Consider the following 17,356-nt stretch of genomic DNA (forward strand, 5'->3'; position numbering starts at 1 on the left):
AGTTGCTCTGTTCTGTGAATTACATACAGATATCCAGAAACTGACTGAATTACCAGGATCCTTCCTAATCCTTATCCTTCTAGAGAGCTTTTAGAATGGTGGCTGAACTAATGTGCAACATTAGGATCATTTAAGCATTTTGTGCTGATGAGAGCATGTATGTGTGTGTCTGTGCCAGTATATTTTGCTACGTTTTTTCTGATGCCTCTGTCACATAGAAATTCTGGTTTTGTTTTTGTTTTGTTCTTGTTATTAGAGCTGTTCTGCTAATTTGAAAAGGAGACAGAAAATAGATGTCCACACCTACAGACCCTGGCGCCATGCCCCATCCTGGTCCTTCCCCTGGACCAGGACCTTCACCTGGACCTATTCTAGGACCTAGCCCAGGACCAGGGCCATCTCCTGGCTCAGTTCACAGCATGATGGGGCCAAGTCCTGGTCCACCCAGTGTCCCGCATCCAATGCCGACAATGGGGCCTACTGATTACCCACAGGAAGGCATGCACCAAATGCATAAGGTAATAGTTTATTATTATAAGTGACCTTTTCTTCCTTGAGTTCTCTCACTGATTAAAAAAACAGATGATACATTTATCAGATTAAATAGTTTCCTTTTTCCTAGTAGACTGCTTTGAACTATAGAGTTAGTAGTTTGCAAATCTTCATTTGTAAACTGTACTAATGAGTAAGATAGACATTCCTAGGGAAAAAAAATGAATTATTATATTAAATCCTTATGATAGACCATTCTAACAATTTATTTTTTTTTCCTTCTTGTCTGTTTGGATGTATCTTGTGTTCTTCAGGGATCATTTTTAGTTTTGCATGAAATTTTTCTCTTTTTTTTTTTTTCCTAATTAGTAATTTTAACTGTTAAAGGGCTTGTGCTTCAAAATTTGTTTACTCTTCCATGTGGATGAAAAACCTGGTTTCCAAGTTATTTTATAAAGGCTCCATCTAACTGAGGAATTTAAAACTGCATAATGGAGAACGTGGATAATTGGACGTTGGTGGTTGTTGTCGTACACTTAAAATTACGTATGTGCTTAGACTACCATTAATATTTTTTGCTTTGAGGAAATATTTCTGTGTATAGGATTTTCTTTGTGAGAACAGTCTCTTTATGTATTGTCATTTTTATTTGGTTTAGATTTAGAGCTTAGGATAATTTCAATTTCACCGATGTTCTATTCTCAGAAATAAGCAATAACAGCTTACAGGGCCAAGATACTGAAAACATTTTGATAACTGTTGTTGATCCCACTTGGAATTGCTGTATGCATATAGGAAAAGAATTGAATTTATAGTAAAAAATTATTTTTAAAGTAATATAAACATATTTTAATTTTCCTCATAAGTTGGCAACTTCTTGATGTGGCCATTCGCATATGGATCAGTTTACTTCATTAAAACAGTTAAAAAAGTTGCAGTTGGCATTTCCTTGTTTGTGGGATCAGTTGTCACCCAAGCTTCCAATGCTCTGGTGAATGCCCCAAACTTCATAGACAGCCAAGGATTTTACATCATTCAGTTCTCTTGTTTCTTTGTATTCTTAAAAGCTGCTGTACCTGCAGAAGAGGGTGGCACCAGGAGCTTTAGAATGGTTGAATGCTCCATACCTTAGCTTTTTTAACTCCTGTATTGTTTCACTTTGTGTGTTCTTCAGATACTTAATGCTACATTAGCATTAGAAACAAACCAAGGAATATAATCCCACAGAGTTCTTTCAGAGACTTTAGAAGTGTCTCAGAAGTTTTGTGAGCTGGAGTAGAAACTCTCCCACTGAGGTGACACTGAAATGTTTCAGAGTCTGGTTAGCTAATTCAAACATGACCAGTCAGTGTAGTTACAGTAAAATTGTGTTCTCTTTTCTATACCTTGATTCTGATAATGAAACAAGTCTGCAATTTCACAGGTCTTTATTTTAGTAGCAGCAGCCTTTTGTCACTTAGGCTGCCACTTCACGAGTTCTAGCATGCCTTTGTGTGTGTGTGACTAAGCTAGAAAATGTGTGTATTGAACTGATCCAGGTGGGGAAAAAAAAAACCCCAAAAAATCATGGTTGATTTTTCAGTCCAGATCAGTTTTCTAGTCTGTTTTCCTGTGCAACCACAGAAACAGTCTACTGTGACAACTGAGGGAAGGGTGTCTTTAAGAAATGCTGTGGAAGGTTGCCTGTAGACTATTTTGCAAATATTACTTGAGTGTTGTTCCATGTAAATAAAAAAACTGGTCAGCCACCTGCAGTTTGACTGAGTAAATGTTTTTTTCCTGCTCAGTGTTGTGTAAAGTACTTGGACTTTCAAGTCATGATATAACATAATACTTTTTTTTTTCCTAATGAAATGCAGGAAAAATGAGAGATTGCACAGTGTCCCAGTTACGCAGTTGCTTTTGGGGTACGCATCTTTCATATGCAGTGGCATGTGGTTCTTTTAAAATACACAAACTAAGTAGGGAAACACCTGAATTCTGTGTTAGATATTTGACTAGCATACAAAGAATAATATAATGCATAACATTTAAAAAAACCCCACAAAGTATCCAACAGTAGAGAAAACATTGATTGATGCAAATAGACATTAATAAATAATTGCTAATGTATGTTTACTTAAAAACAGTTAATATAAAAATTTGAGACTGTATATTCATTTAGTAACCAGGAAACCCTTTCACAGGAAAGTCTACTGTTGATTTCTAAAACATTGTTTTGATAGAAACAGTAAATCAGCTATCATTTATGCACATGTTTTAAGTAATCTTTAGGCGATCAAATTGCCAGGGAAATATAGTTACAAATTGTTCCAAAGCATGTCTTGTGTGCAAGACAGCTGCATTTAAGGGGAACTACTTCGAAGTGTATTGAAGGGGAGACCATGCTAAATGGACAATCTCAGAGAGTCTTGTAAGGTGAAAATACTTGGAAGCTGGGAAGATATTAAAGGAAAACATTGTTAAATGGTTGCCCTAATCTTACTTCATCCATGTATGAGCTCCTGTGGAGGCAGAACATTAGGGTAAGATGGTTTTAGTATGAACTGATACAGCCTTCTGTATGCTCTTGTGCACAAGCTGGGTGACATGATTTTAACTGCTTAACTCTTGGTTATGACAACAGTATATCCACTTAATTTGCATGGTTCTCACTTGAGGAATGGGAAGAGTACTGTTAGCTCTTGGTTTATTTTCTCTTCCATTCAATTTTAACCTGATGCATAATAACTTCTTTTCTCAATTTGTAATAGGGTGTTCTGTAAATGGTTACTGGCTGTGGAAAAATTACCACAATGTCATGGGCAAAATTACTGTTTTTGGTGAGTTAGAGAAAAACTGCGTGATAGGAAGACATTATCTTCCTACAAAAATGGTATTTTGTACTAAATATATTATTTGTTCACTCAGCTGTTCCATTAAACCAGAAGGCAAATGGTTTCAGATTTCAAATATTGTTGGTTAACATATCTGTGCACATTAGAGATTCTGGGAACCTTAAAATTCTGCCATGGTCCCGGAAGTAAAACCTTTTTATTCAGTAGCAGGTTCCCTGTATTATTTTTGTTGTATGTGTTTACATTAGTGAAAAAAGAGAAAGTAGTGTTGTCAGCCTAGAAAATCAGTGGAGACCTCATATGAAATGGTGTTTTGGTGATTTAAAGGAAAATAACAGAGTTGTTGGGCAAGTCCCTACTGAAAGAACAACCACAGTCAATCTGGTTGTCCACCAGTGATGCATTCAGCTGTTCTGTGCAGTTACATGACAACACACTGCTCTTTGGTCTGTGTAATTTTTGTTGCTTTAGAGGATGCATAGTCCAAGACAAATCAAATCTCAGACTTGATCTTGGTCTCTGATTTCAAGGCTGGTGCTTAGTTTGTTTATTTGTTTCAAGAAGGCAAAGGAAACAGAAAAAGATACCATAATCTGACAGTTTACCTGGAAATAGGTCAAACTGTGATGCAGCACTGCCTTGAGAAGACCTTAGTTACTGAATTCAGAGTAAAAGCAATGTAGGCAAAGTGTTCCTTACGCGTTAGGCATTATGTAAAGTCTGTAAGTCTGCCAAGTCTGTAGGTGTGGGCTTGCATACAGTTGAAGCTCTTCCCTCATTATGTTTTTGGTAAGCACTGTTTATATATCTGGCCTGTTTTGTGCTTGTTCCTACTTACGGGTCCCAATGAAAACAGTAATGTGTACTCGAATGTGTGTCAACTTCCTGTTTCTGTCATAATAATGATGTACCTCAGTTTGATAGTAGTGCTTTATTGGTAGCATAGATTACATTTCACATCCAACAATGTCATTGTGAAAGATATCTCTAATAATTTATACAGGACTGAATAATTTACAGAAATTGCATCGTGTCCGAGATCCTTTCTGTAATTTTTAACCTGTTACATACACTTAAAATTATCATTAACTCTTAACTACACAGTGATTCAGAGAAGTTATGAAAAATAACTGGTTTTCAGTTTGCGTAGTCCTTTGCTGAATTGTCTTTTATAGGGTTTTTCCATAGACAGTTGAGGTATTTCTGGATCAAAAATATTCTTGGAAACACAAGTCTCTTTGCATAAATTAGCAGAACTGTGATCATTACAACTAATTTTGTCTTCAAAGGAGTTTATGCCACCTTCATCTTTTGTAGCTTTGCTAGTAAAAAACAACCTGATTAACGTGTTCTACCTTTCCTAATCTGTTCCAGATAGATTTAACTTCAGTTTTTTCACAGTGTAATATCTGCAAACACAGAGAAGCAAACTGCTTTCTTGATATATTTAGGCTCCCTTCCATTAGACTTGAAGCATTTTGGTTTGCTAAAGGTGTCTTTTTGTGTGTGTATGTGTGGTTTATTTGTTGTTGTTAGTTGGTTGTTTTTTGTTTATTTACTTGTTTTAAAATACTTCTCTTACAAAAACCCATTCTCTGATCAATTCCATAGAAGCATTCATTCAATTGATTCTTTCTTGTATGTCTTTACTTTCTTGATCCTGTTCGATTTTAAAATTTCTCTTGAAAAGACCACATACTGTTTTCCTCTTCGGTGCTGCTTGTTGTTAATGCCAGCTCCTTTTTCCACCTTCTATACGCTGGTACCTCTGATACCCTAGGTGTACATGCTGTGTCCCATCTTAGTCCCATCAGAGGTGCCTGTATTCACAGATGTTGCACAGTTGCCACCCATTAGTGCAGTGACGCTTATCCCTGCAGTCACATCACAAATATGTACAGCTAGAGTCGTCTGTTCTGGAAATCACATCCAATTTCCTGCACAGTATGTTCCTCCTTTTGGTGGCCCTAAAGACTGTCCTTGACACATAACCATGATAAATAGGAAATGCATCTGGCTTTGCAGGTGTTTCAGTTTCTGTAGTATTCAGCTCCTGCAGGTAGAATGTGAACTGAGTGTTCTCTTCCACATTGATTATCTTTGTAAGTAGTGGCAAAGGTAGAGGAAGGGATCAGAAAAGGACAATGGGATTTACGTAGTTAACACAGAGGAACTATTTTTGATGTATCAATCATCTATTTCTACATTTCTACTCCATATCCCAAGTTCTTGTAATCACAAATAGCTTCTCTAGTAATAACGGGTATTTTTCCTGTACAAGTTCTTTACACAAATGTTATACCATCATGACAACTAAACAATTTAATGAAACATAAAAAATCCACATTAATTCTCCTTTTCTATAACTTTCCTCCTTTCAACCCATAGTTTCTGATAAGAAAAAATGATAGTGAAATCCTTTAAAATGCTAATAAACACCCCTCACCCACCATGTGTTTAAAGATACTTCCAATAAAATTTGATTATTGCTATGGTAAGTGGAAAATTTGTATCTAGGGGTTATAAATTAAAATTTAGGATAATGTTTTCCTTTGTAGAAATGGTGACCTGTGTTTACTTCTGCTTAAATTGATCCATGTGCAACAAATTGCTCAAAAGGAAGAAATGTGACAGTATCTTTTTTCTATGACTAGATGTAGCTTCTTGCACACTATTTTTGTTAACTGCCTATGTTTCCAGTGGAGAAAGTTTTCTTAATTCTCTTTTTAAAGAGAATTCTCAGTAAATAGGTGTGCATTTAGATAAAACATTGCAAGCTCTCCATTCGCAGTAGGGTTTGCAAAAACATTTAGTATGTATGTATGTGTTACAGAGAGGGGCAGAGTTGCATTTTTCTGTAAAGAGAAGATAAGGAAGTGATGCCAGCTTGTCTTTCTTACTACAAAGCCTTGCAGAGCACTAAGTTAGTGAGCATAATCTCTTTCTTAATTAAGGACCTGATGTAATTTTTGCTTTCAGGAACAAATTTCTTAGTTTTCTTAAGACATCCTCTTTCTGATGTTACTTTTCCCCTATTTTAACTTTCAGAGTCCTTCAGTTTCTATTATGTCCAGTGTCCTGCATGCCTTCAGCATGTGTTTGTGACCCCAAGCTGTCTTCACTTCACTCCCTGAAAAAGACACTTGGCCCTGTTTTGCGTTTCAGGTGCTATGGGAACTGTAGTTTTTGAGGAGTGAAATAGATGACAGGAACTGTAGGGAGCACAAGTATTTGATTAGAACTATGTCTTCCCTCCCTTGACTACCCATCCCTGGTTTTGCCTGCAAGGAAGTGGTTAGCTCTCGCAGCGTCATCTTTGTTTTTGAAGAGAAAGTGTTTGGGGCATTCCAGTAGAGCAGTGACTGAAAGGGCAAAGTTTGGACTAAAAATAACTCAAGCCAAGCCGCAGGCTGTACTTTTCTAAGTTGGTGTGTGTTACACTGCTTTGTAATACGAGGCCAATACGATTCATATGTTTGTATTTGGACAGTTTGCTTCCTTGGCTTTGCCAAACAGGAGAAGAAACAAAAACCAAACCAAAATGGCAATGGAAGGGACAAGCAGTCTAATGGTGCTCTGTGCTTCCCCAAATGTCTGATTCCAGGGGTAAACATTCCCAATATATTTATTTTGAATGACTGCCAGGAAAAGTTTGTACTCTATTTATTTGTTTAGATTTTAAGTTAAAGTCCTTTGGATTTTTATAGTGGATTTATATACTCTCTCCATATAAATGCTTACTTTGTTTTCACAGTCTATTGATGGCTTGCATGAAAAAGGAATGGTTGAAGATGTTCATTGTGGCTCCATGAAGAGTATGCGACCTCCGCACCCTGGAATGGGCCCACCTCAGAGTCCAATGGACCAGCATAGCCAAGGTTTATACATACTGTGCATGCTGTATGATTTGGGGCCCCTTTGTTTCACAAAGAATCAGTAGTTCCATGTAACAGATTCCCAATTACTTCATTTCAGTTTTCTTTGGAAAGGTTGAACTGATACCACAAGGCAAGGTGAATAGCTGAATCCCTTTGCTTTCTGAAATGCCCATCGGTCATGTAGTTGAAAAAGCTGTGGATCAAGTCTGTGACTGGGGCAGGTAATTGGGCTAAGTCTATTACAGATTCCAGTTCACATCTCTAAACTCCGGCCACTTAACTCTTTCCTATCTTTTGTGGCTACTGTAAATGTAAGTGCATTAGAATATAATTTATTTTAATCCTATGGTGAAAGAGCAATAAGAGAGAACCACCTAAGCAAAACTGGAGAAACCTTCATTAATATCTGTAAGGTTTGGTCAAGAGCTGATCAAAGTTCTTTCTAAAACTTTTTATGCCAGGGAATATAAACTGTTTTAACCACATTGCTATATGCCTTCCTTGTGTCATTTAGCTTGCATCATAAGAGGACATGTATTCTATAAGCAGCTCAATATATTGGGCATTTAACTGGTAAAACGTGCTAGTATTAATTAGTTCAGAAAATAAAGCTTTGTGTATTGCATAATTTATTATATTACAACAACACCTGAGGAATCTAACTGAAATTAGCTTTCTGTACTTCTATGTCACCATTTTTTCTTCTTACACAACTATCTTTTTGCAAAACAATGGTGATGGCACTTGAAGATATTCTGACATGTGCTGGGTAAAGTCCCATCTGCTAACTTTGTATTTTCTTCCCATTAGTGTACAGATCTAAGACAGAAAACCATGCTTCTTAATAGCCTTTCAACTTGTTGGATACTTTCAGTCTGATTTACTGTGGGATTGGAGTCTTCTGAGTTCTGTTTCTAGGATTTTTGTGGAAACCAGCAATGTAAAGGAGAGTGAGCTTACTCATGCCCACACTCATAGGGAGAGAAAGTGTGAGTTCTCTCAGAATCCATGCAAGGATGCATGGTAAATCTTCTAATCCTGACAAAATCTTCAGTTGTGTTTGGTACAGTGTTCAAAACCAAGACTTACTAAAAGGTTCACTGCCTTGTAGATTCTTGGTTGTCTGATAGTTGAGCTTATGTTGCAGTTGTGTACGATTTTTAACAATATGCATGTCAAATAGAAGTTGCACCTCATTAGTTTTAGGTCTGTTTTTTTTATATGACTTATTGTTGCAGGCCTCAAATTGAAGTGGGTAAATCTATGCATTAATTAATCTATGATTTTTGGTGTTTGGTGAAAGGTAGCTGAAGAAGTTCAAAACCCCAGGGAATGGATGACCCTGAATTTCTGCCATTAATTTGAAAGTGTAAGCAGAATGGTTTGAGGTGGAAGGGACCTTTAAAAGTCATCTAGTCCAATGCTCCTACAGTGGGCGGGGTGATCTTCAGTTACCTCAGGTTGTTGCTCAGAGACCTGTCCAGCCTGACCTTGAATATTTCCAGGGATGGGGCGTCCGCCACCTCACTGGGCAACCTGTTCCAGTGCTTCACCACACCCATTGTAAAAAATTTCTTTGATTATATCTAGTCTGAATATACCTTCCTTTAGTTTAAAACCATTACCTCTTGTCCTCTTGCTACAGGCCCTGTTAAAATGTCTGTCCCTATCTTCCATGTAGCCCCCTGTAGGTATTGGAAGGCTGCTCTTGAGATCTCCCCAGAGCCATTTCTTCTCCAGACTGGACAATCCCAACTGTCTCATCCTTTCGTTCTGCGTGATGTATTCCATCCCTATGATGATCATTCCTGTGGCCCTCCTCTGGACTTCCTCCAACAGGACCTTTCTGTGTTGGGGCCCCAGAGCTGGATGCAGTACTCCTGGTGGGGTCTCATGAAAGCAGAGCAGAGGGGGAGAATCACCTCCTTTGACCTGCTGGTCACGCTTCTTTTGATGCAGCCCAGCACATGGTTGGCTTTCTGGGCTGCAGGTGCACATTGCCAGTGCATACCAGCTCATCCACCAGTACCCCCACTCTTTCTCCGCAGGACTGCTTTGAATCCCCAGCCTGTGTTGATTCTGGGGATTGCCCCAACTCAGGTGCAGGACCTTGCACTTGGTCTTGTTGAACCTCATGAGGTTGTCACAGACGCACTTAAGCTTTTACAGGTCCCTCTGAATGACATGAAGTCAGACTTGTCAAACAAATTTACTACTCTTTTGTGGAGATCATAAGCTAAATTGATTTATAAAGTGAAAACAGGTGTAGTACAGTACTTCGTGCAGTACAATATTTGTACAATTGTCAGGCAAATGGATTCTGGCCTGTATATGGAGTTTCTCCATGCATCGTTAAAGCCAGTAGTAGTAATGATAGATACAACTTCGTCCTATAGGCCTACAAAAGTTGCTTGGCTTGTTACTGAGTGATACTCAGTAACAGAAAGATAGCACTAAATAAAATTAATGTAACCTATATTAAATAGATTAAGCTAGTTAAATGGCAGATTATAAAACTAACTGTAAATAGAAGATAATAATCCAATTCTTGATTTTTATACTTCGTCTTACAGGTTGCTGTTCTGGTTCAATGCTGTTCAGTGTTATTTGTTAGTGATAGGGAAAAAGTGTAAAACCAGTGCTGACAGAATTTGCAGGTGTAACAGAGGTTTAGCAGTAAAGAGAGGAGGAGGTGGTGGCAAAGGCTGATCAGGATGCTCAGTAAAGAGCACTTATTTCTATAGCATACATTTTAGCACAGCCAACAGCACTGTATGTCTAGGAGCAAAGTATTTAATTGTGTAGGTGATATGAGACTGTATCACACAAAGCCGAAATGCTGAAGAGTTTTGGTTATTCTGGCAGACTTAAATGTGTATTGCTTATACACTGTTTGCAAACATGAGATGGAATGTACTACCTGCATACAGAAGCAGGGGCATATTAACTGAGGAGTTGTATCATGTTTTCTAATGAATTAGCTGAAGGCTGTATCGTAGTATTGTATTCCGTTCTAGTATCTACAGTGCAGAAGGATGTTGAGAAATGTTTTAAGGTAGCATCAGATGTTTGAAGCATCTTTTGTATGAGGAAAGGCTGAGTGAGCTGGAACTACATAACCTGAAAAAAGAGAAGGGTTGGAAATACCTGATAGGACAGAGTGATGAAGAGAGATGTAGACTCTTTGCAGTGATTATCAGTGACAGAATAGGAGACAGCTGGCAAAAACTGAACCATAGGAAATTCCATCGGAACATAAGAAAACATGCTGTTACTGTAAACATGGCTGAACAGTACAGAAGGCTGCCCAGAGAAGTTGTCAAAGATAGTCAAAACCTGATTGGACATTACTGAGCAACCAGGTACAGCTGACCATATTGGAACAGGGAGTTGGGCTAGATGATCTGGAGAAGTCCCTACCAACCTTATGATTCCGTGAAATTGTGCCTTATTTAGAAGAGAAAGAAAAGAATGATTTGAAACCTGGAAGACTTGGGGGTTTTGTGGTGGGGGTTTTTTTTGTTTGTTTTTTGTTTTTGTTTGGTTTGGTTTTGGTTCTGGTTGTTTTTTTGTGGAGAATGTTAAACTCCATTTATTCTGTCTGAGAGAGAACTAAAAGATTACTTGTTCAGCCTGCACATTCCCAGGTGGTAGGAAGGATTGTATTAGATGGTCCAGTGAATTTTGGTACCTGCAAGTTTAAATTAGGTGAAATCAGACTATTAAATATCTACATCTTAGTTAACAAAGAGAAATAACCTTTGGGACAAGGCTTATCCAAGTATTTATGGTAGGATTTCTGTCACATTAAATTTAAGTCAACAGTGGCTGTCTTTCTCTTCTGTTCCACAGACCAAAGGGAGGAGATAATTTAGAGGATAAGAGTCTTTGGTCTTACTTAGACAAGTTCCGTAGGCTGTTGTAGCCATAATGATCCTATATTGTGAGAAATCTGTGAACCTCTAAACAAGCTCTAAGATCTGAGAAGAACTGGAGGGAACAATGCTTTTAATTCTTTGAGAATGGACAGATGGATAGTCATCATAAAATGCTGCTGTTCTTATTGCTTTGAGTAATACAGTTGTGATGAATGCATAGTCAGTAGTCCTGTTGCAGTTTCAGATCAGTTGGAACTAATCACAAAATGAGATTTCATTAAAATGTCAAATGTTCCCTTAGCAGTCTTTTTAGTATTTTTTTTTTAAGAAGGTTTTTCAAAAGAGTGTGTTTAAGTACAAAACCAGGAATTTTTATAAAATATGTGCTTATGAATGTGGGTGATAAATTAGAAATAAATTGACAGACTCGACATGCAGTTGTAGGTATAATTTATGTAAATAAAACATGCAGCAGTGAATGAACAATCTTGAAATACAGACTGCTGAACTTGCAAAGAACGAGTTGATACAGAATTTTGGAAGTAATGATTCTTACAGTCTGTATAAAGAAATAATAAGTGACCCTTTTTGAGGTGAGATGACTTATTTTGATGAGCAAATTGGAAATATTTGTAAGCTAAATCTGCAAGAACTTTGTAATCTTGCTCATAAATGCCTGTTAGCTGTTTGGATTGTAGTTAGTGTTCTGAAATTTTTGCATTTTTTTTAAAGTAACAGTAATTACTAAAATAAGGTGTGCAACTTTATTTAGATTCTGGATTTTTTTTTTCTTGGTGCTCAGTGAGATGCTACTCAGGTAGAAAGAATCTGTTACTAGCTCAGACAGATTGTCAGATTTTTATTGCAATCATACTGCAATAGGATGGTTTTCAGAAGACTGACATTAATTTACAGGGAAAAATATTCTGAGTTTGTAGCTTTCTCCTCAACAGTTACTCCTTTCCACATTTGCTGCCAAATTGGAGAAAGGGTAGCATTCCTGACTATTTCTGGTGACCAGTTTTCTTGAACTTGTGCACAGTGAGGTCCCTTTTTAGTCTTAATACCTTTCTGTTAATACTAATAGGTTAAATAAAAAGTAATCTATTGCTTCAACCTCACATTTAGCTGTTTAAATAGTAATCTTTTTCTTTACTGAATTAATTGTGTTGGAAACTGTCATCAGTATCTGTAAATGAACTGTTCCGATAAACCCAGTATTGATATCAAAGTGTGAAATTTACTCTAAATTGTTAAACTTATAGATAGAGATATCAAGAATATGAACATTATGTTTAGATTTGACTTTATAAAAGGAATGGAAGAAATTGCAAAGCCAACCCAAATATTTATGTAAAGAAAAATATTTATAATAGAATTCATAAAAAGATACAAATGAAATAAAACAAATCCTGTGTTTTTCTGGAATTTGGAAAAAATTAAATGCAGTTACTGTAACCTAGCAGTTAAAAAGTTTAACCAGTTTAAAAAGTTTGGGTGTATTTGCTTGCTATTTGTAAGTGAGACTGGAAGTGCTGCAGGGATTTAAGGTTCTCGGACTTGATCTGTACAGTATTTGTTATTGCAATATTTGTTGAACATCTTATGAAGATACACCAATTAAGTTTAACTTACAGAATTCACTAAATTGTGGTTACTTCATAAACAGTACACACTGTCCCTACTGTTCTTAAATTAGCTGCACTTCCTTTTCTGATTTCCTTTACCCTTTTAAAGATGAGGGATCTGTCACCTTATCCATCTGCCTGCCAACAGAAGACCTCTCAACAGTTTATTTCCACAGTCTTAGTTTTAAATGATGTCCACACTTGGCCTCTCTTTCTCTTTATTGAGACTTTCAGAAGAACTTATGTTAACCCTGGCCAAACTACTGAAGGGAAAAGCTATATTTTGCTTACCTGAAGAAAGTTTATAGCCTTGGTCCAATATAAATTTATTTTCCTCTGTGTTATTAGACATTATGCTTCTCTACCATGTGCTGTGGGCATGTATTCTATTCCTTATGTTCTTTTAAAGACTAATTGATGGTTGAAGCGATAGTTAACATAAATGAGTTACACAACTAAATTTTGTCAATCCTATCTGTATCTTCCTAATCCAGACACATTTTTGAGTAAAGATATGCCCTTGCTATCAGTTTTAGCAGGAAGATTTGCCAGCAGTGTGCGCTTGCAGCCTGGGAAGCCAACCGTATGCTGGGCTGCATCAAAAGGAGTGTGACCAGCACGTCGAGGGAAGTGATTCTCCCTTTCTCTCCTGAGACCCCACCTGCAGGTACTGCTTCCAGCTCTGGGGCACCAACACAAGAGGGACATGGACCTGTTGGAGCAAGGCCAGAGGAGGCCATGAAGATGATCAGAGCGCTGGAGCACCTCTGCTATGAGGACAGGCTGAGAGAGTTGGGCTTGTTCAGCCTGGAGAAAAGAAGGCTCTGGGGAGACCTAAGAGCAACCTTCCAGTACCTGAAGGGGTCTAAAAGAAATTTGGAGAGGAACTTTTTAGAAGGGCGTGTATTGCTAGGACAAGGGGGAATGGCTTTAAACTGAAAGAGGGGAGATTTAGATTAGGGATATTAGGAAGAAGTTCTTTACGATGGGGGTGGTGAGGCACTGGTACAGGTTGCCCAGAGAAGTTGTGGCTGCCTCATCCTTGGCAGTGTTCAAGGCCAAGCTGGATGAGGATTGGAGCAACCTGATCTAGTGGGAGGTGTCCCTGCCCATGGCAGGGGGGTTGGAACTAGATGATTAAAGGTCCCTTCCAACCCAGACCATTCTGTGGTTCTATGGCACGTATGCTCAGATATTCATTATTTAAGTCTTTTCAATTTTTAGTGGGGAGTAAAGACCTCTGTTGAATATTCTGGTGTTTGGACTGGTAAAACCTTGACTCTTTCTATATATTTATTACCAGGTTTTAGAATTCATGTGTGTTCTCATCTGTTTAATTACAGCATTAAAAGTGGTCAAAAAAAAGAGCTCTCAATTTTTATTTTCCTGGTCCTTCAGCTTTAAAACTGATGAGGAAAATGTTCTTTGCTTTTGTTAACTAAAGTGAAATTAAAAGCAATTGGAGCAGAAAGTTCTTGTACAGTCTGCTCTCCAAAATTACTTGCGTTCTGTTAAGTGTTATAACCAGGATTTCTTCCAGTGTCAATACAGTAACGAATATACATTGTTTTGACATGTTGTGATGTATTTCTGTTGAACAAGTTGATACCAAAATGGGATGAAAAGAGTGTCGCTAATTATGCATACAGCTAAGAAAACACTGCTTTTTAAGTGATGAAAACTTGAGAAAGATTTCTGATACAGCGTCTTCTGTGACCTGTCGAAGGATTATGAAGACAGAATCAGGATCTCCTCAGAAGTGCATGGCAAAAGCTCAAAAAGTAATGGTTATGAGTTATGTAAATGAAATTCTGATGGGACTTCAGGGAAAGAAAATTCACCATGAGAGTGATTAAAAATCACCATCATTGGAGATTTTCAGAACTCGCCTAGGTAAGACTAGAAAACTGATAAAGACTAGAGAAACTGATAAAGCTTGAGAATTACCACAGCTTAAATGACGAACTGGGCTGTTTGGCCTTTCTTTCATGGGGGTATTGGGTGTTTTCTACTCTCTATATATTTCAAAACTAAAAGTTATGTGTAGTCCTTTGCAAGCACGTAGAACTCTCCTGTTGCAAGTGTTCTTCAACCTTATCGTTCAGTGCTTTTGCCATCATCTATTCTGGAGGTTAAATGAAACAAAATGTTTTATGCAGAATAAAAAATAAGTTTTTCTGTGGGAAATCTAGGGGGAAGAGAGACTTGCCAGTTCAGCAAGTAAGAATTAATGTGTTGGTGTTTAAAATGTGCCAAATACTTCTTGTGGAAATTCATGTGTGCCATGGAAAAATGCATTTGAAGTGCTTCATAGCAAGATCATAGAATCACAGAATGGTTAGGGTTGGAAAGGACCTTAAGATCATCTAGTTCCAACCTCCCTGCCATGGTCAGGGACTCCTCGCACTAAACCATGTTACCCAAGGCGCTGTCCAGCCTGGCCTTTAACACTGCTGGGGATGGAGCATTCACAACTTCCTTGGGCAACCCATTCCAGTGCCTTACCACCCTCACTGTAAAGAACTTCTTCCTTATATCTAACCTGAAGTTCTCCTGTTTCAGTTTAAAGCCACTACCCCTTGTCCTACCACTAGAGTCCTTGATGGAGAGTCCCTCTGTGGCATCGTTGTAGGCCCCCATCAGATACTGGAAGGCTGCTATGAGGTCTCCACGCAGCTTCTCTTCTCCAGGCTGAAGAGCCCCAACTTTCTCAGCCTGTCTTCACAGGAGAGGTGCTCCAGGCCCCTTAACATCCTCATGTCCCTCCTTTGGACCCTCTTATGTTGGGGACACCAGAACTGTATGCAGTACTCCAAGTGGGGTATCACAAGAGCAGAGGGGCAAGATCACCTCCTTTGACCTGCTGGTCACACTTCTTTTGATACAGCCCAGGATGCGGTTGGATTTCTGGGCTGCGAGCGCACCCTGCTGGCTCATGTTCAGTTTCTCATCAACCAACTCTCCCGAGACCACCTCTGCAGGGCTGCTCTGAATCAATTCGCCTAATCTATATCTGTGCGTGGGATTGCCCTGACCCAGGTGTAGGACCTTGCAGTTTGCTATGTTGAACTTCACGAGGTTGACACTGGCCCACCTCACAAGCATGTCAGGGTCTCTCTGGATGGCATCCCTTCCCTCCAGCGTATCAGCTGAACCACGCAGCTTGGTGTCATTGGCACACTTGCTGAGAGTGCACTCAATTATAGAATCATAGAATGGTTGGAAAAAAACAGGAGTGTTTAGCACTTCTTTGGGCAACCTGTAGCAGTGCTTCACCACTCTCACAGTAAAGAACTTCCGTGACAAAAGACTGCTTCTCACATTGTGTTTGTAAGTGAATGGAGTGCCTCCAGATTCAAAATGCAGTGGAACTAAATAACTGTTTCTAGTTCCCCAGTGTAAATATGATACGGTAATTCCCGCATCATACACTGTTTTAACTAATGTTCCTTAAAGCACCATTAACCTTCAAAGTTCTATCTTTCAGTTAAGGCATAATGGATTTTCCAGAGGGTACCTTTGAAAATGACTTGTAGCTTACCCATTGTCCATGTTGTTGACAAAAATTTTGGACAGGATTGGTCCCAACACCAACTCCTGAGGGACACCACTTGTTACCTGTCTGCAGTTGGACCTCTGCTGTTGACCGCAACTCTCTGCATGTGGCCATCCAGTCAATTCTTTATCCCCTGAGTGGTCCATCCATCAAATTGGTGTCTCTCCAATTTAGAGACAAGGATGTCGTGTGGGACAGTGTCAAATGCTTTGCACGAGTCCAGGTAGATGACATCAACTGCTCTGCCACTGTCCATCAGTTCTGTAGCCCCATCATAGAAGGCCACCAAATTGGTCAGGCAGGATTTCCCCTTAGTGAAACCATGTTGGCTGTCACCAAGCACCTTGCTGTTTTTCATGTGCCTCAGCATTCTTTCCAGGAGAATCTGCTCCAAGATTTTGCCAGGCACAGAGGTGAGACTGACTGGTCTGTAGTTCCCCGGGTCTTCCACCTTCTCATTCTTGAAAATGGGGGTTACATTTCCCTTCTTCCAGTCATCTGTAACTTCACCTGACTGCCATGATTTTTCAAACATGATGGACAGTGGCTGAGCAACTTCATTCACCAGCTCCTTCAGGACCCGCAGATGGATTTCGTCAGGTTCCATGGACTTGTGCACCTTCAGGTTCTTAAGATGATCTCAGACCTGCTCGTCTCCTACGGTGGGCCTAAGGTCTTCATTCTCACAGTCCCTGCATCTGCCTTCCAAGACTTGGGTGGTGTGGTCAGAGCACTTGCTGGTGAAGACTGAGGCAAAGAACTCACTGAGAACCTCAGTCTTCTCCAAATCCAGGGTAGCCAGTTCTCCGGATAGCTTCTGGAGAGGGACCACATTGTCCCTAGTCTGTCTTTTGTTAGCGATGTACCTACAGAAGCCCTTCCTGTTATCTCTGACATCCCTGGCCAGACTCAGTTCTAACTGGGCCTTAGCTTTCCTGACCTGATCCCTAGTTTCCTGAACAATGTCCTATATTCTTCCCAGGCTGCCTGTCCTTGCAGACCTTCTATAAGCTTCTTTTTTCCTTTTGAAGTTTTCTCAGCCTGTTTACAAAGTTGAGGAAGGTGTCTGTCTTTGCCTCTGTATTGA

The 17,356-nt window shown here is 39.0% G+C and overlaps 1 protein-coding gene across 1 annotated transcript in view; it reads left to right on the forward strand.

Moving 5' to 3' along the window:
- Positions 1–254: 254 nt before the first annotated feature.
- LOC104399659 (probable global transcription activator SNF2L2) overlaps positions 255–17,356 on the forward strand; it is a 50,997-nt gene continuing 33,895 nt past the window's right edge. The window contains exons 1-2 of the mRNA XM_010019426.1: positions 255–518; positions 7,084–7,207. Coding sequence (XP_010017728.1) covers positions 294–518; positions 7,084–7,207 — 349 coding nt within the window. The 5' untranslated portion in view covers positions 255–293. The remainder of the gene's footprint in view (positions 519–7,083; positions 7,208–17,356) is intronic.

The sequence above is a fragment of the Nestor notabilis genome, unplaced genomic scaffold, assembly GCF_000696875.1.
Source record: "Nestor notabilis isolate BGI_N333 unplaced genomic scaffold, ASM69687v1 scaffold5698, whole genome shotgun sequence".
In the NCBI taxonomy this organism is placed as follows: domain Eukaryota; kingdom Metazoa; phylum Chordata; class Aves; order Psittaciformes; family Psittacidae; genus Nestor; species Nestor notabilis.